The 20321-nt window shown below is 47.2% G+C and overlaps 2 protein-coding genes across 2 annotated transcripts in view; one reads left to right on the top strand and one right to left on the bottom strand.

The window, feature by feature from the left end:
• The window catches only part of LOC126983884 (receptor-type tyrosine-protein phosphatase F-like), a 334247-nt gene that overhangs the window by 10589 nt on the left and 303337 nt on the right, over window positions 1-20321 (bottom strand). The window contains exon 28 of the transcript XR_007736281.1: window positions 11251-11443. The gene's annotated coding sequence lies outside the window, so the exon portion shown is untranslated. The remainder of the gene's footprint in view (window positions 1-11250; window positions 11444-20321) is intronic.
• Window positions 9419-10513, top strand: LOC126982938 (uncharacterized). The gene is made up of 2 exons (XM_050835217.1): window positions 9419-9897; window positions 10033-10513. The coding sequence occupies exons 1-2, from the start codon at window positions 9419-9421 to the stop codon at window positions 10511-10513; spliced, it is 960 nt and encodes a 319-aa protein (XP_050691174.1).

Here is a 20321-nt window from a genome sequence, read left to right as displayed (position 1 = left end):
GTTCAGTCCTATCTCCCACTCTTTTTCTGTTGTTCATTGATGATCTTCTTTCCAAAACGAACTGTCCTATCCATTCCTACGCCGATGATTCCACTCTGCATTATTCAACTTCTTTTACTAGAAGACCCACCCTTCAGGAACTTAACGACTCAAGGCTGGAGGCTGCAGAACGCTTAGCCTCAGACCTTACTATTATTTCCGATTGGGGCAAGAAGAACCTGGTGTCCTTCAACGCCTCAAAACACTTTTTCTCCACCTATCCACTCGACACAATCTTCCAAACAACTATCCCCTATTCTTTGACAACACCCAGCTATCACCTTCCTCAACACTAAACATCCTCGGTCTATCCTTAACTCAAAATCTCAACTGGAAACTTCATATCTCATCTCTTACTAAATCAGCTTCCTCGAGGCTGGGCGTTCTGTACCGTCTCCGCCAGTTCTTCTCCCCTGCACAGTTGCTGTCCATATACAGGGGCCTTGTCCGCCCTCGTATGGAGTATGCATCTCATGTGTGGGGGGGCTCCACTCACACAGCTCTTCTGGACAGAGTGGAGGCAAAGGCTCTTCGTCTCATCAGCTCTCCTCCTCATACTGATAGTCTTCTACCGCTTAAATTCCGCCGCAATGTTGCCTCTCTTTCTATCTTCTATCGATATTTCCACGCTGACTGCTCTTCTGAACTTGCTAACTGCATGCCTCCCCCCCTCCCGCGGCCCCGCTGCACTCGACTTTCTACTCATGCTCATCCCTATACTGTCCAAACCCCTTATGCAAGAGTTAACCAGCATCTTCACTCTTTCATCCCTCACGCTGGTAAACTCTGGAACAATCTTCCTTCATCTATATTTCCTCCTGCCTACGACTTGAACTCTTTCAAGAGGAGGGTATCAGGACACCTCTCCTCCCGAAACTGACTTATCTTTCGGCCACCTCTTTGGATTCTTTTTGGGAGCAGCGAGTAGCGGGCTTTTTTTTTTATTAATGTTTACTTTTTTGTGCCCTTGAGCTGTCTCCTTTGCTGTAAAAAAAAAAAAAAAAAAAAAAAAAAAATGAGCCTTCATGATACTGTAAAAGAAATCATATAGTCGCAGCTTGGACAGCTCTAGGACGTAGTAGCCAATGCAGTTTGGATGATTCACCTGTGAATATTTCTTATGGCGAACTACAACTACATGACCATCATTGAGGGGTACAACGCGTTTAAAGTAAGGACTTCGGACCAGCTTCAAAAACTTTTCGCGGTTGGTGACAATATCTATGTCTTCACTATATTTGGCCGCGTTCATCAGGAATCGATCAAAAATGCAGTTTGAAATACACTTGATTGCAATTTTCTTGATAGGGCAAGTAGCACTTTTGCGGGCTTCTATGTTATCCTGAATGAAGCCCGCAAGAAAGTGCTTTTGCTTAAACATATAAATAGCATGCACTTTTTAACAACCCGGCCTAGTTGAATAAGCAGTTTAAGGAGGGACAGAGCAAACATCATTTTCTCCTGAGCAACATGTGTTCCAATCTGTTTTATGTTCTTACACGGTACTGGACGGTTTTCTTCTTCATACCATTCGTGTGCGGCTGACGATATATCTCTATTGATGATATTGTGTCTTCTGATGGTCAGTGGGAGGTCATCCGTTTTCTCAATGACTTCACGTGAGACAGCCTCAGTATCGCACAGAATGAGGTATCCAAAATCGCCATCGGTTGTTTGACTGACCTAGCCCCCCTCCCGCTCAAAAACCAGTGCATTTCTGTTTCATCTAGTTTTCTCATATCTCCACATGGTAACTTCTCTTGCATTACAGTGGGATAAAGACTGTTGAAGTCAAGATATGAAAGGAAAGTGTTTCTATCATGTTTTGGATTAAACTGAGGGTTCGTGTAGATGTTATTGGTGCGTACAAAACGACGCACAACACTTGTGTAGCCCCCACGCACATTTGTTTGAATGCAATGATATATGTGTGGGCTACTAAGCATCTCTAATTCCTGCTGTGTTTTTAACAAAAAAGAGTCATAGGCAAATCCTGGCAGGCTAACATAATTTACAATATCCAACCTCCACTGGGTTTTCAAAATACCTCTCCACTCTAGGAAGACATCACATAGAAGGCCAACATCCACTTTTACATTAAGCAACAAATAGTCCATCAGGCTCTGACACCCAGCTACTTTCCAAACATTCTGAGCATGTTTATAATCACTTTCGGAAAGTTCTGCTTCTTGAAGCGAATTGAAAAAAATCTTCGCGGGATGGAAGACGTGTCTCAGAAAGTCGTTCCATCGAATCCATATAGTCATAACAAAAAACCTGCTTTCTCTTGATCAATAATGGTAACGCAGGTGCTGGCACATCTTTCAACATCTGTTGTGTGCACATGGGCTCGTTCCCAGTGCTGATGAATTGGTTCGCTAAAGCCGCGAGTGAACCAGACAAAGACATACGTGTCAATAAATCTCAAGTCATTTATGATGACTTCATGGCATTTCTGAACTGAATGTTTTGGTCTTAGTTTGATTTTCAAAGTCAGGTAGCGTTAATTCACGCGGGATTAACGTCATGTCGTAATCCGCATAATGTGCAATGAGAGTGCGCTGCAATTTGTGATTTTTTTCATTTGAAGGTTGCATCTATTACAATAAGCTTCAATGTAATTGTTTCCTGATTTTTCATGGTCATGATGTTTTACTCCTTTACCTTTTAAAACCCGTATTTACAGAGAAGACAGTGAGTTTGTTCATTGTGACGTGCCGTATCTTCATCGGTCATATTGATTTTATTGTAGCCTTTAGAAAATTTTAGCTTCTTCCAGGAGTGTGGGTTCAGCTTATGTAAGTTCGTTCTATATTCAAAACAGTGTGAGATCAGCTAATGTAAGTTCGTTCTATATTCAAAACAGTGTGAGTTCAGCTAATGTAAGTTCGTTCTATATACAAAACAGTGCGAGTTCAGCTAATGTAAGTTCGTTCTATAATCAAAACAGTGTGAGTTCAGCTAATGTAAGTTCGTTCTATATACAAAACAGTGCGGGTTCAGCTAATGTAAGTTCGTTCTATATTCAAAACAGTGTGAGTTCAGCTAATATGTAAGTTCGTTCTATATGCAAAACAGTGTGAGTTCAGCTAATGTAAGACCGTTCTATATATACAAAACAGTGTGAGTTCAGCTAATGTAAGTTCGTTCTATATACAAAACAGTGTGAGTTCAGCTAATGTAAGTTCGTTCTATATACAAAACAGTGTGAGTTCAGCTAATGTAAGTTCGTTCTATATACAAAACAGTGTGAGTTCAGCTAATATAAGTTCGTTCTATATACAAAACAGTGTGAGTTCAGCTAATGTAAGTTCGTTCTATATACAAAACAGTGTGAGTTCAGCTAATGTAAGTTCGTTCTATATACAAAACAGTGTGAGTTCAGCTAATGTAAGTTCGTTCTATATACAAAACAGTGTGTGTTCAGCTAAAATGGTTTACAGCATTACTTCCACAATAGGATCCGCTTTCTACTGTTTCTCCGTTTCTATTCACTATAATGTAAGCATACGCTATGGCAAAGTGATGTCTCTTTACACCCATTCGAAGAAGGCTTTACGAGAATACTCTCAAAGACATAGAATGCTAAATAAGACGGCTCATATGCTTTAGCATGATTAATAAATTTCACAGTATATCCCGCAGGTGGGAATCTTAGTCTTGTGATCATCATTGGGTGCTCAGCAAGCGTTGTCTTGTTCTCACAGGCACACAAATTTCCATGCAGTTTTTCCATGCTGCATGGTTCTTTTTCATTTACCGCCGTAGGATAGTTTCCTTAAGCAGTTAATTAGAACACCAACGAGGGAAGAAAATATTTTGGATTTGTTGTTAACTAATAAAGAGGACATAATAAGCAACATTGAGGTTGGGGGTTCATTAGGTAACAGTGATCATAAGGAAATTAAATTTAATATTAAATGGGAGGATAGAGTCAGCAGAAACAACACTTAATACCTGACTTCAGGAAGGCGGACTTCGAGGGTTTAAGAAAGTAACTGCAAAGGCTTAAGAGAGTAAGATCAGAAGTAGCTGAGAGCTTAAACCATAGGGTTCGTTATGTTGGGAGTATAGAACGTGTAAGAGTTCCTTTTTCCTGGAGTTCACCATTGGAATACGCGTTCACCTGGGAGGCTCTCCAACAATGTTTGAGCGAAACTGTAGGGATTCAGGAGTATTTATACCCTAATCAACAAGAAGATATCCATAAGGACGTGAATATACAGCATATTTATATATATCTACAAACTGGTTTGCCTTCTCTTTTCCGAATATTTGTCTGGCCCAGACAGTGAATTTGAGATAAATCTGACTTATTTAACCCTCTCGCGCACGATGACGCATTTCATGTCATCAAGGGTAAAAGGTTCTGGCGGACGATGACGCGAAACGCACCATAAAAGTAAATAAAAAATTATTAAAAATTAAGTTTTCGATGAAAGTGCGTCAAATTTGCAGTTGTTGGGATAAGTTTCTTAATAGTAACATATGGCAATCTTTCTAAGGAACGTAGATGAGGAGCTTTGAGTGATTTTTATTTGTTAGGTTACTCTGACGAGAGAATAACATTCAGTTTTCTCGGTGTAACTCGGGAACTAATAGACGTATTTGAAGATACCATAAGAATCCTCACTAAATTCCGCTTCGGAACATATATTCGGCTAAAAAAGTTGACCCACAAAATTTCGAGCTAGCCGCAAATTTCTCAAGAATCAGAGGGGAACACACACACACACACACACACACACACACACACACACATACACGTACACTTTCCCTCTCACATCGCTCTCCCTTCCCTCCACTGACTCACTGAGGTATTTCTGGGTTGCCTTCGGTTGAGCGCTATCTTGATCTAGGGAAAAAGGTAAACTCGATGCGGCAACGTCTAAGGTCATATGACACCGAAGAGCAGGCAGAAAATATAAAGAAATGCAGGTTGAGAAAAGAAATAAGAAGAAAGAAGTTAAGAAATGAGATATAAGACATTAATTAATGCAAAATCAGAAGAAAAAAAATGAAAGTGCATCAAATTTGCAGTTGTTGGGATAAGTTTTTTAATAGTAACATATGGCAATCTTTCTAAGGAATGTAGATGAGGAGCTTTGAGTGATTTTTATTTGTTAGGCTACTCTGACGAGAGAAAAAAAATCAGTTTTCTCGGTGTAACTCGGGAACTAATAGACGTATGAGGAATTTGAAGATACCATAAGAATCCTCACTAAATTCCGCTTCGGAACATATATTCGGCTAAAAAAGTTGGCCCACAAAATTTCGAGCTAGCAGCAGATTTCTCAAGAATCAGAGGGGAATGGAACACACACACACACACACACACACACACACACACACACACATGATCCCTTTTTCACGGAAAAAGGTAAACTCGATGCAGCAACGTCTAAGGTCATATGACACCGAAGAGCAGGCAGAAAATATAAAGAAATGGAAGTTGAGAAAAGAAATAAGAAGAAATAAGTTAAGAAATGAGATATAAGACATTAATTAATGAGTGATTTTTATTTGTTAGGCTACTCTGACGAGAGAAAAAAAAATCAGTTTTCTCGGTGTAACTCGGGAACTAATAGACGTATGAGGAATTTGAAGATACCATAAGAATCCTCACTAAATTCCGCTTCGGAGCATATAATCGGCTAAAAAAGATGGCCCACAAAATTTCGAGCTAGCCGCAGATTTCTCAAGAATCGGAGGGGAATGGAACACACACACACACACACACACACACACACACATTACGATCCCTTTTCACGGAAAAAGGTAAACTCGATGCGGCAACGTCTAAGGTCATATGACATCGAAGAGCAGGCAGAAAATATAAAGAAATGCAAGTTGAGAAAAGAAATAAGAAGAAAGAAGTTAAGAAATGAGATATAAGACATTAATTAATGCAAAATCAGAAGAAAAAAAAGACTTGGTGCTGCAGTGTTTAGGGTTAGATGGCACCAAATAACCGGAGTAAAAAAAAATATATATAAGTTGAGGAAAGAAATAAGAAAAAACAAGTTGAGAAATGAAAAATAAGAAGATAATGATACAATACATCCAGCAAAAACTTAAAAATTTATCGAGTCTTACGTTCAATGGCGATTTTTTATTATATTTTCGGACTTGCATTAGAGAGTAAATTCATATTTCAGCCTGGTCATTAACCTAATGTCCTTAACCTTTTCCGTGATTATAATCTCGTGGTCATTCGAGGGTCAAAGATTTTATCTTAACCCTTCAAGTACCCCTTCTCCCGTCACCCCCCCCCTCCCTCCCTGCTGGGCACCCCTACTCCCGTCACCCTCTCGCTTCCGTACGCTAGTCCGAGAGGGGGTGAGGGGGGTAAAAAAAAGAGATGTGTGGGGGGGGGGTCCAGATACCCCCTCTTCCGTAACCCCCCCGCTGACCGCTGACCCCCCCAACCCCCACTTCCAGTCCCCCCCACTTCCAATTACCCCCACTTCCGTACATTTGTTACTACTCATGTTGTATATAGGTTCTCCTGCAACCAAAGGAACTGTGCAGCCCTTAACACATCCTATATTGGCATGACGACAATGAAGCTAAGTAGACGCCTTACCTACCACCTAGCATCAGGAGCACCGAAGACCCACATGAGAAAAGAACACAACAGGACCCTCACAAGAGAAATACTAGAAAAAGAACACCGAAATCATCACGACCTGTACCGATATGAGACGCCTTCCCATCCTGGAAGCTCTCTACATCAAGGAAATGGAGCCAAGCTTGAACATCCAGCACCTAGACTTACAAGCACTTCCGAGCATGAAAAGAAAATCCGCCGCTGAGGCGCTCAGCCAATTAGCGATTGCCTAGCCTGTATAAAAGGCCAGCGCGGACGTAGTGAAGTCAGAGACACGCCAGTCCTTGTCGACAGACCGACTCGGTCGGCTAAATTTCGATCGCCAATAGAGTCGGTCTGTCGGCATCCTGCTACGGGCCGCCAATAGGCTTAGCCCGTGCTCCCCCGCGCAGGGAGGGAGCATTTTTGCACTCTTAACGGGCCGTCTTAGAACAAGGGCCCGTTTCCCCTAGTGATACTAGGGGATAAATCTTTGAGGAGGAGTAGTGAAGTCAGTGGAACGCCAGCACTCCTCGGGCGAGCAGCCGCGTGGCCCTTCTGCAGAGACGAGATGGACCCGTGGGGTCATCCTCGCTTTGGGCCACCCCTCCGCAGTCAAGTCGACTAGTCGGCTGCTCGCACGAGTACCGCTACGGGTGTCTACTGGGCATCTGCCCGGAGAGCCCGTGCCTCCGTCGCTGCTCGCCGGCTGTTACCCGTGGCTGTGGCGGCGGCGGAGGCGTCCCTACAACCGCCGGCACGCCAGCCGGCGGGTTCCCACCTGCGACGGGCCGTCGCTTTTGACAAAGGCCCGTTCCCCCTATTTAGGGGGTAAATCCCCAAAGAAGAAGAAGTAGTGAAGTCAGTGGGACGCCAGCACTCCTCGGGCGAGCAGCTGGGTGGCCCTTCTGCGGCGGCGCGGTAGACCCGCGTCGTCATCATCGCTTTGGGCCCCCCCGCAGCAGTCAAGTCGCCCGGTCGGCTGCTCGCCCGTGCACCGCTACGGGTGTCTGCTGGGCGCATGCCCAGAGAGCCCGTGCCTCCGTCGCTGCTCGCCGGCTGTTACCCGTGGCTGTGGCGGCGGCGGAGGCGTCCCTACACCCGCCGGGACTTAAATTGCCCATCCCCCGTTACAGGGCCGCCTTTGTGCAAAGGCCCTGTCCTCCTATTTAGGGGGTAAATCCTAAAGAAGTAGTGAAGTCAGAGACACGCCAGTCCTCGTCGACAGACCGACTCGGTCGGCTAGATTTCGATCGCCGATAGAGTAGGTCTGTCGGCATCCTGCTACGGGCCGCCAATAGGATTAGCCCATGCTCCCCCGCGCAGGGAGGGAGCATTTTTGCACTCTTAATGGGCCGTCTAAGGACAAGGGCCCGTTTCCCCTAGTGATACTAGGGGATAAATCTTTGAGGAGTAGTGAAGTCAGTGGACCGCCAGCACTCCTCAGGCGAGCGGCCGGGTGGCCCTTCTGCAGAGGCGCGGTGACCCGCGTGGTCATCCTCGCTTTGGGCCACCCCTCTGCGGTTATAGTCGACTGGTCGGCTGCTCGCCCGTGCACCGCTACGGGCTGCTCCTGGGCGCCTGCTCGGAGGGCCCGTGCCTCCGTCGCTGCTCGCCGGCTGTTACCCGTGGCTGTGGCGGCGGCGGAGGCGTCCCTACACCCGCAACGAGCTTGCATTGCTCGCTCCCCCTTACGGGCCGCCTTTTGGCCGAAGGCCCTGTCCCCCTATATGGGGGGTAAATCTTTAAGGAAGGTAGTGAAGTTCAGTGGAACGCCAGCACTCCTCGGGCGAGCAGCCGGGTGGCCCTTCTGCAGAGGCGCGGTGACCCGCGTGGTCATCCTCGCTTTGGGCCACCCCTCTGCAGTTATAGTCGACTGGTCGGCTGCTCGCACGTGCACCGCTACGGGCTGCTCCTGGGCGCCTGCCCGGAGGGCCCGTGCCTCCGTCGCTGCTCGCCGGCTGTTACCCGTGGCTGTGGCGGCGGCGGAGGCGTCCCTACACCCGCAACGAGCTTGCATTGCTCGCTCCCCCTTACAGGGCCGCCTTTTGGACGAAGGCCCTGTTCCCCTATATGGGGGTAAATCTTTAAAGAAGGTAGTGAAGTTCATTGGTAGGGATGGGTAAGTACCGTTAATTTGAGTACCGGTAGTACTGGTACCGAAAACTCAGGTACCGTTAGTACCGGTACCGGTACCGGTACCCGAAGGAGTATTTTTTTATCTCAATGACTTTTGATGAAATTCCCAAATAAATTTCTTGTAAAGAAAACTCTCTCTCTCTCTCTCTCTCTCTCTCTCTCTCTCTCTCTCTCTGAATGAGGTGAATATTTATTTTTTCGAAAAAAAAATAGCATGTATAATTATTATGGATGTACTCGATCATAGTCTAATAACAATAACAATATTTATTAGCAAACTAAAAAATAAAAGGAATCGGACATGAAGAATTATCCAGTAACTCCAATAAATAAATCAAATAATAAAATAATGGAAACGGGAGCTGTGATGGAAACGGAAAGCAGGACAAAATGGTGGGAACTTGGGGGGACGGTCAGTGAGGCAGTGACTCAGCGTCTCCACACAGGGCCCATACCACATGGAGGTGGGCGAGCGCCGAGCGTCACTAAGATCCAAACGGTACCGGTACTAGCGGCAATACGCAGTGCCGAGTGATCATGACGCTTCCCGGCACCCAAGTGATCATGAGACTTCGCGGTACCAGGTACCGGTACCTGGTACCGCGAGGAATCGATTCCTCGCGGCAACCGGTACCGGTACCTGGTACCGCGATGTCTCATGATCAGGTGTTTATCACCGTCGCGGGGCCGCTGCCGGGCTCTCTGGATTTGGGAAGCTGGGGGTTATTTTACACCCGCCCCTACAGCAAGGAACCGCTCCGATGCTACAACTGCCAGCAGTTCGGTCACCATCGGGCCAGGTGCAGCCGCCCTCCGGTATGTGGCATCTGCTCGGCGAGACACGACACGGAGCGGTGCCTCACCAAATACAAGGCGAGTCAAGAGATCACCAGCAAGTGCCCGAACTGCCATCAGGAGCACCACGTCTGGAACAAGAATTGCACCAACAGGCGTGCTCTGGTGGACAGGCAACGCATAGTGCAACAGCGTTGGGTTGTCACCCACCGCCCGGCTCCTCCCGGCACCTTCCGCTGGGGCAGCCAGCTGCCTCCCGCGCCAACGGAGGTCCCGACGGCCCACCTCCCCCAGCCAGCCGATCAGGCGCCTCCTGCCCCCCCTCCGCCCGCCAGGTACGAGGAGAGTTTCCCTCCTCTCACTCCCCAACGCCTGCCGCCGCCTCCGCCTCCGCCGACACAGCACACCGCTCGCCAGGTGCCCAGCCATCCACCCCGCGCACCCGCTCACCATCCCCAGCCCACCACCAGCCAGCCCCGCTCCATCACCACAGCGGCTCCCGCCGCCGCTCCTCCGGGCCACATCCTCATCACGAGGGAGGTGATGGTGGGCCTGTTGGAGGGCTTCGGGAGGATCATTGCGTCCGTACTGAAGTCGGACGTAGAACCGAAGGTCTTCTCGGACGCGGCGAAGGAAGTGGTGGGAAGTCTCTTCCCAGAGACGCCAGCCAGGCAGGCTGCCACTCCACCTACGCAAACCAACTCTCTCGGCGGGCCGTCTCCAACTCCACCCACACCGCCCCCACCTGCTCTGGCATCCGCCCCCTCGAAGCCTCCTGCCCTCACGCGCGCGGGGCCCCTAGCGCCTCTGACGACGCCCCCGACAGTCGCAACCGCCCAGCTTCCTCGGTTGGAAACGCCGCCGCCTGCTCCCACCTCCCTGCCCACGACCGGGCTGCTGACCCGCCCGGTAATGAACAGGGACCCGCGCTCCAGGACGATGTCCCTGTAGGTGCCCGCCACCTCTCGGTCCTACAGTGGAACGTCAATGGCGTCCGCGCGAAGGCCAACCTCCTGCGTGCTACGTTAGCCCGTGACTCCCACGACGTGGTTCTCCTCCAAGAGACACTGCTGCCGGAACACCGCGTCCTCTCCTTCCGCGGCTACAAGTCTTTTTACTTCCCTGCCGTGGCCGGTCGGACACGCGGGTGTTGTATCTTGGTCAAGGATTCACTTCCTTGTTCACGAGTGCCTCACCCCGTGGCTTGCGGCGACGGCGTGGAGGTATTAGCGGTCGCCGTCAACATCAACCTGACGCTACTCACCTTCTACTGCGTATACAGTGGGCAGACGGCGGAGGACCCTGACTTTAGCGAGCTGTTCTCCCTTGCCGACGAGGAGCCCACGTTCGTCGGAGGGGATTTCAACGCCCACCACGAGCGGTGGGGAGCCACGAGGCGTAATCGTGCGGGGCGCCTTCTCGCTGCCACCCTTGAGGAGGCCCCCGGGGTGGCGCTCCTCAACACTGGCGAGCCGACGCACCTCGCGGGGGGAGTTTTGGACCTCTCCTTCGTGTCGCGGCCCTTGGAGGTTGACGCGGGCTGGTCGCTCCATCACCACCTTGTGAGCGACCACATCGCCACGGTGACCACTTTCCCTATTCAGCCGCCTGTCCTCCCGCCCCGACCTCCTCGTTGGAACCTCCGCAGGGCTGACTGGGTTAAATTCAGTCAGTGTCTTGACACCTACCTGGCCGAACACCCCCGCCCTGATGCTGTCGACGCTGCCGAGGCCCGCCTGGTCGCAGCCTTCCATTCCGCGGCAGACTCCGCCATCCCCCTGTCCAAACGTCCACCTCTGCTTCACAGGGACAGGTGGTACTATTCCGTGGAGGTCCGGGAGGTGAACCACCAAGTCAACATGGCGAGGAGGCTTAAAACAGCTGGAATGGAAAAATGGGGTCAAGAATACTTTTTTTTTTTTTTTTACATATTTTCATAGGAAAACTATCTAAAAAAACATATATGACTATGAGAACAATGGGAGCGGCTGGGAAAACGTTTTAAAGGGACGCGGTGCGCAGACATTTACACGCCCGGGTGGACTTTAAATCTTATGTACAAGGAGTTTCTGCTGTATTTTCTTCACTTAGGCTTGGTGGGATACGCCGATATGGTACCCACGTGGTAGTGTGGAGGGGAGGGAGGGAGGCAGCAGTGACTCACTCAGCCAAACTGAGCCAGTGACCATTGTGTCGTCGTAGAGAGAGGAGGCTTCTTTGTCTCTACACTCGTTCCTGTTGTGCCTTACTGTTTAGAAGCGCTGAGAACTCTTTCTCTACCAGACTTTCAACCATGGGACTGACAAAGAAAGAGAAAGAGCGCATGAAGAAGATGACAGAGGAGAGAAGCAGGAAGAGGAGAGAGAGGAGAGAACAACACGAGGCGGGAGGCGGGGCCTGCAGCGAGGCTCAGGGCGGCGCTACGTCATCAACCAGCTGATCCGGCCAGCGCCACACCCCCTCTTCCACCTCTGCCAACCACATCACCCCAACAGACATCAAATCCTGCCTCACGATCAAGTTTTAAACTTGACAATGTGCCTGAAGTGGAGATAAAAGAAACAAGTCACAGAAGATACAGAATTGTAGACATAGACAATGTGATTGAGTGGGCCACACGTTTTGCCAGGTGTGAGTGTGGAAGAAAAATGAATGTCTGGTAAAACAAGACCCCTCAACAATGATTTGACACTGTGAAGACACCCCAGCAGTGAGGACCCTAATACGGTCCGCTAAAAGCGCGAAGAATCATCAACTCATGGGACCCACTGTCAGTCACTGGAGAAATACGCGGTTGAGAAAAGAATGCATTTCCTTATTGTAAATACATTATATTGATAACTTTTGACTATTACATATTATATTAGTGTGTAGTATATGTTTGTAGTGCATATATGTAAAAATGAATGTAATCGTGCAATAAATAAATGCAATAACTAACAAAATATGTAATGTGAAAACTTTAAACGCGTGTTCTCAAAACCACAAAAATAACTTCAAAATCAGTTCTGCAAAGAATACTCCATGGAGCTTGATGAAAATCACTACACTTATACATTTTGGGTGTATCTACATTTACAAGTAGCGGTTTTTTGAAATATTGAAAAGAAAATGGTTTTTGAGTGTTTTTTTGGTAAAAAATTGTGACGTAACGATTTACATGAAATTGCGACAGCGATTACTCGCGAACTATACAAAATTTAGCAAAACCGCTACTTGTAAATATTTCTACAACATTCAACTACTACCATGCAAAATTTCGTAACTCTAAAACGAAAACTGTATTTTACGCTGATTTTTAAAGTCTTGACCTCATGAGGTCATGACCTGACCAATTAGCAGGTTCTACCTTTGGGATAGTATCTGAAACATGATTTTAAACATAATAGAGAAGTTTGAGGCAAAAATATTCAAAACTTTTTTTTTTATGAATATTTTTTACCTACCCGTTCCGTTCCCCCTTAACCGTCGGGCCAACACCGAGGAGACCCGCCGCCTCCTCAGAGCTGCTGTCCGCTTAGCCAGGGAGACCGTTGACAGAGTGAAGTAGGAGCATTGGCTTGCATGGTGCGCCTCCCTGGACTCCACCACACCTGTGTCCCTCCTGTGGCGGAAAATTCGCGTGGTCGACCGGGGGGCCGTCTCTAGACCAGCCCTACACCCCCGGGCTCAAGAGGAAGCTGACCGCCTCGCCATGCTCTTTGCGTCAAGGGCTTCTATGGCACGCCTTCCCCCCGCGACGAGGTTGCGACAGCAGCAAGTAAACCCAGGGAGATGGCTGGAGTATCAGCGGGCCTGCCTCTTACCCCACCCAACTGACGCCGCTATACAACCGCACGAACTCCGGCGCGCTATTCCGGGGCGGAATACATCGCCGGGAGCAGACAGGGTTAGTTATTCCATGCTCCAGAACGCCGGCCCTGCCATGGAGAATGAACTGCTCCACTTGTTCAACCTCTCCTACGCCTCCCGCGCCGTCCCAGCTGCTTGGAAAAGACACGATTGTCCCCATCCCGAAAGCCGGGGACACCACGCAGCACCGCCCAATATCCCTCCTCAGCTGCCTGGGCAAAACAATGGAGCGGATCCTTCATTCCCGCTTGGAATGGTCCCCTCCACCACCACCTGTTCGCCTTCCGCCGGGGCAGAGGCATGAGGGACTGTGTGTCGACCCTCTTATCCCGCATCACTGGCTGCAAGGCGGTCGTCGTATTTCTCGACCTCGAGAAGGCCTTTGAACTGGCCTCCACGGCGGCTATTCTGTCGACCCTAGCAGCAAAAGGCGTTTGTGGCCGCCTCCTCAGCTGGGTTGGGGAATATCTCCAGGGACGCACTGCTTCTGTCCGCTACCAGGGCACAACATGTGGCGTGCAGTCCTTCGACAACGGGACTCCGCAAGGGGGCATCCTCAGCCCTCTGCTATTCAATCTCCTTGTAGAGCACCTTGTCGCCCTCCACACGAATGAGCAGGTCAGAGTTCTCAGTTATGCGGACGACATTGCCATCGTCGCTTCCAGATCCCGCCACGTGTCTCGAGCTCGCGCCATGCTTCGCCTCCTCCTTGACTCCTGCTCTCTCCTCGGCCTTGTCCCCAACCCGGCGAAGATAAAGGCCATGGCCTTCCGGTACTCCACCCCTCCGGCGCCTTTCCTCGTGAACGACGTGCCTGTCCCCTGGGTTCCCCACTTCACATATCTGGGGATGATGATTGACTCCCGCCTCTCCTTCCGACCTTATGTGGCCTCCATCCGGGTCAAAATGATGGCCTGAGTCAACACAATGAGGGCCTTGGCGGGGCGCTCATGCGGGGCGAACGACCGGGTCCTCCGCTCCTACTACGTGAGCGCTGTCCGGTCCTGCATGGACTACGCCACACCATCTCTCTTGACAGTGCCTCCCGCACCCCTGGAACCCCTAGAGACCGCCCAGAACTCCGCTCTCAGGACGCTCCTTGGTGCACCTCGCTGGGCGAAGTGCATCTGCCTTCGAGCGGAGGCCTTCATATGCTCTGTCACGGAGAGGGTCCGACAGCTCGGTCTCGTGAACCTGATTACCCTGTTGCGTCGGCCAGAGGCAGCTCCCCTCGCGGAGCGGGTGCGCCAGTCCCTTCACCACGACCCCCGCCTCTTCCAACGGGAAACGTGGCCGTCCGCCGTCGCTGGGCTGCTGAGTGTGCATGGCCTGGCACACTTACTAACACCGCCCCCCGATCTCCCTGTGCCGGCTTATGTCCCCCCTCCTCCTTGGAGTCCTCGGCCGTTCGACCTCTCTCTGCGTCCACTACCTGCCAAGAAGTCGCTGCTGCCCAACGAAGTCATGAGGCGTGAAGCTGCGAGTCGGGTCGGGTGCGCTGCCCCCTCAGACCGTAGTATACTTCACTGACGGCTCTGTTCACCATCTAACGGGGGCTGTTGGCGCTGCCTTTGTTGGTGGGGGGACCACTGCTTTATTCCGCCTGGCCAATGGCTGCTCCTCTACCCAGGCAGAATTGGTAGCCATCTCGATGGCCCTCCTTCACGCGGAGGAAACTGTAGCGGGGCCTGTGGTTATCCACAGTAACTCCATGGCTGCTCTACACGCCATCAGCCGCGACCGAGTAGCTGACAACATCCGCCTCACCACCTCCATCTGGCGAACACTAGAGGCCTTAGAATCCACCGGCAGACGGGTTACCCTCAACTGGCTCCCTAGAAACTCTGGAGTCGGGGGTAATGACGCGGCTGACGCGGCGGCTAAGGATGCAACCCTCCTCCCTGCGGTGACGATCCACCTGCCACCCAGCTTGGGCCTCCTCCGAACAACCATGCTGTCCAAGGCCGGGCGTAGCATAACTACTGAACTGGAGCACTCAGTAGCGGCAGACTCCCCATCGAGCTCCTGGTACGCGGCCGCCACTGATATGGGACGCTGGCGACTGGAAGCCTCCCACCCTCGCCCCGTCAGTGTTCTCTTACGCCGCCTCCGCTTGGGGTATAAGTGCCTCTCCGAGCTCGACCCCGACGACATCAGATGGCGGGAGTGTGAGCACTGTGAGGAAAAGCAGGACTGCCCGCTCCTGCACTACCTCCTCGAGTGCCCTGCTACTAGAGACCTAGCGGCGAACCCGGAGGGGCGATCGGCCCCAGCACTCCTTTTCCACCTGCGAGAGGAGGCCCTAGAACGCTTAGCAGTAAGCTACGCACCACCCAGATAAACACCAGGCATTCCTCTTAACGGGCCGTCTCCAGACTAAGGCCCGTTTTCCCTAGTTGTCCTAGGGGATAAATCTTCAGCGTAGTGAAGTCTGAACACACAGTCGCTGCTCGCCGGTTGTTACCCGTGGCTGTGGCGGAGGCGGAGGCGTCCCGACACCCGCCGGGACTTAAATTGCCCGCTCCCCCTTACAGGGCTGCCTTTGAGCAAAGGCCCTGTCCCCCTATTTAGGGGGTAAATCTTACGAACGTAGTGAAGTCATTCTCACTCGTGACCTCTAGACGGACACAGCTCCACTCCTGCCACTGAAGAAGGGTCAAGGACCCGAAATCGCGATCTGGCGACAACGATGACACCATATGGAGATGTCATCTCAGTCTTATCAAAAGAGAACAAGACACTCTTAAGAAATAAAGTGAACTTACTCAAGAAGATATATAACGCTGAGTTAGCTATCACCTTCAACCAAACATGTATAAGAGAAAATTTCCTGCCCATATGTACCTTAAATATATATATATATATATATATATATATATATATATATATATATATATATATATATATATATATATATATATATATATATATATATATATATATACACACACACACACCATATATATATATATATATATATATATATATATATATATATATATATATATATATATATATATATATATATATATATATATATAATTAAATATTTCCATAGATTAAATTCAGATGTTAAACTGGTCACTTTATTTATATTTAAAAATTATCTGCTCTTTAGTAATTGTCCTTCAGTCTTCAAATAACAATTATTTAATACTGAAAGCAATTACATAGATAATGAGTGCAATACTAAAAACAGTTTCATAGGGAAATAATTCATGACATTGACTTGCATAGCAAATGAATTGACTCTCTCTCTCTCTCTCTCTCTCTCTCTCTCTCTCTCTCTCTCTCTCTCTCTCTCTCTCTCTCTCTCTCTCTCTCTCTATATATATATATATATATATATATATATATATATATATATATATATATATATGTGTGTGTGTGTGTGTGTGTGTGTCAAAAAGAATTGTATTTGGCTATTAAAAATTATTAAAGAAAATTCAGTACACGGGACATATGGCCGGGTAACTAAATTAAAATGTGGGTGTCTTTAATTTCTAGTTAGGTTTTTTTTTTTTGTGAGAAAGCTGATGCTTGAATTTTATCAGGACCTTAGTAACAATATTCATAACAGTAATGCCATTAAAAAAATAGCCGTCCTCCTTCACAGTATAAGAAAATACTGGAGAGCCATTGTTTTCATCAGCTCCCCGCCACATTAATAATAACAATTAGATTCCAATACTTCTCTAATGTCTTGTGAGTTACATCAAAAGTAGCCTGATTAAATCCACAGTGTAGCCGGGCAAAGAAAGATACATATAACATAATTATACGAATAACTTAATATACTTACTTTGGTTTGGTTTGTGGGAACAAAAGTATCCTCGCGGTGAATGGCCCGGACCCATGCGGCCAGCAGCTTTGGATTTTTAACACGAGAATCACTATCATAATTTCCTCTGCAGAGAGGCACGTAACACTTCCCCGGCATTGTGTTGTCACTATAATCACGTATTTATCCTAAAGTCTCGGCAATATGCTGTTGAATATGCCGCAGTAAATCAGGGGTTCTCTTCAGGGTCAAGGCCATCCCAAACTGGTCATTCCCGGACCCCGGTCGCGACCCGGTAACCCGGCTCGCTGCCAGATTCTCCAGATAGCTCCCGAGTTGTCATACAAGCAGGTCGCTATCCATCGTCCATTCCCCGTGACGTAGGCTGACGCCACGCCCCCTATGCACAGGCCTTCTCCTTTTAGAAGGCCATGGTTAAAGCCTCCTAATATCAGTGAAGAGAGAGAGAGAGAGAGAGACGGAGGTGGGAGTAGTAGTAGTAGTAGTAGTAGTAGTAGTAGTAGTAGTAGTAGTAGTAGTCGCTGTAACAGCATTATCATTATCATTGTTATTATTATTATTATTATTATTATTATTATTATTATTATTATTATTAATGATATTATTATTATTATTGTTATTATTATTATTATTAATGATATTATTATTATTATTATTATTATTATTATTATTATTATTATTATTATTATTGTCATTAGTATCATTATCATTGTCATCATCATCTTCAGCCATTGCAAGTTTCCGGCAGGACAAAAAGTTTCTCAACGTGCTGCACTTATACGTCAAAATAATTCGTCCTGCTCCTGCTCCGGCAAATGTTATAATCTTCTCTGTCCACCTACTAGTAGTAGTGTACTGCAAATAATGTTATAGCATAGCGTAGTTTCAAACCATTCATTGTCGATTTGGGGTAAAGAAATCAGTCATGCCATGATGCATTTTTTTTACATTGGTTTTATTTGCCTTTGAATAAATCTCCAGAAAATTACAAATCCATTGGTGTATATATTAATGGCATGTGATAACTCGAAGCGTCGCTTCCGTGCGATTTTTATTTGCATTATTTCCCCCTGTCTCGGAGTCAAGATTCACAATAAAAATCGGAAATTTATCTATTCAGGTTTGTATGTTGTTATTATGCATCTTTTATACATGTTCTTCATGTATATAGTAAATATGATATATACAGGACTCTTTACATAACAAACACAGAAATATATGGAAAAAAATGTAAGAAAACAGTTGGATGTTCAGTCGGCGCAAGGCTGAGTTTACGCTGCCGCAAAGCTGAAATAAACACTTTGCTGTCTCCATTTACCTGTTCTCCTTTCCGATTATTTTGAGGGCTAATATCTATATTCGTAGGCTCTATTCATTATATTTTCAAGTAGTAAAACCGTATATGTTCTCATAGGATTAAAGCACCTGCAAAATATGCATGAAATTTTGCGAAAGAATTAAGACTACATGAATGTGTTCAACAACTCTCTCTCTCTCTCTCTCTCTCTCTCTCTCTCTCTCTCTCTCTCTCTGTGAAAAAAAAAAAAAACATTCCCATTATGATTTTCCAGTATCTTTCTTAATGCTCCTGGAGTAATGAACTGGAGATAAATAACAAAAATGGCAGCAGCTTAACTGTTTAAAAAGGCAAAAGGTTGAGTACGTACTAAACACTTCTTTAAGAGGTACTAAACACTTAACGGGTTAAGATAGCAACATGATTGTAGGAGATATATAACACAGTAACTAGAACATATAGGAAAGAATAGCATAGAGAAGTTTTAACATTTATATTTGTACGATAGATAACATAATAAAAACAAAAACTCATGGAAGAAAAAAAAATAAAGAAAAAATCGTTGCAGGAAACTTAGGAACAAAAAAAAGAAACATATACTTAAAATGAAACTCACTGAAATGAAAACAATGAAAGACAAAATAAAACACCATGTAATAAAAAAAAAAAATCATCTTAAAAGAAAATACTTTGTGAGAAAATTCTTCAAATGAAAAAACAGCAAGCAAAAACAAAAAAAAGTGGTGAAAGTAAAGAGTAAAAAATGTAAGACTAAAGTCAAAAAGTTAAAAAAATTTAAAATCGTAGAAACAACATTTTTTACGTATTCGCCTATGGCGCCGGTAGGCTTTCTTGATGGGGCCTGATGGTCGGTCCCAGCCCTTCGTGGCGCAGGCAAGTGTTTATAGTGGCGCGATCTTGCATTGGCTCATGCTGGCCCCCGGGGTTCATCTTTGATCCTAGAATCTAGAGTCCGGGTTGATAGGTGGTCTTCTGGACAGCATGTGGGTAGTCTTAGGCCACTCGGCGGTGACTGAAAAATCCCACCTTGTGGCACCGGGAGGGGCGCTAACCCGCATCGTCCTGAACGCGGCGCCGTTACGCTATCCACGCAGCCACCGCCTCCCCATAACCTATATACTGAGACCACACAAACTCTAGTCCAAACTACTAGGTGATATATCCTTGAACCTAAGTGAAATCATATTAAATATAATGTCACCAAGACTCTGCATCTCTACTGTTATGGAATATGAAGTTGAAGGAAGTGGCGGTCGAACTTTTTTTTTAAATGAACTAATCGTACTGCACTGGACCACTGAAGGTGGGAGTTTATTCTATTCCCGCGCTACAACGCTGGTGAAGAAACATTTGGGGCAGACTTAATTTATTTGTTTACACAAGTTTTGTGCAATTATTTCTCGTTCGGAACGTGTCGTCGACCAAAAAAATTTGGATTTGTCTACATTCGTAAAACCATTGAGTATTTTGAAGCACTTGATCAGTTTTCCTCGAAGAGATGTTTCTTATGAGAGAACAGCTTAAAAAGGAAGTGAGCCTTTCGTCATAAGGTTTGTTGGGCAAGGAGATCATCTTTGTTGCCCCACGTTGCACACCTAATTTAGCAATGTCCCTTGTGTGGAGGGGGGACCGAAACTGGACCGCATATTCTAAACGGGGTCTGACTAAGCTGTTGTGCAGTGGAAGTATTACATCTTTATTCTTGAATGAGTTTCTTTTAATGAAGCCCAGTATTCTGTTCGCTTTGTTTGCTGCGTCAATGCATTGCTGTGAGAATCTGAGGTTTG

Source organism: Eriocheir sinensis, chromosome 5 (genome assembly GCF_024679095.1).
Source record: "Eriocheir sinensis breed Jianghai 21 chromosome 5, ASM2467909v1, whole genome shotgun sequence".
NCBI lineage: Eukaryota > Metazoa > Arthropoda > Malacostraca > Decapoda > Varunidae > Eriocheir > Eriocheir sinensis.
The sequence above is the reverse complement of the archived record's forward strand: the minus strand, read 5'-3'. Positions and strand labels throughout refer to the sequence as shown.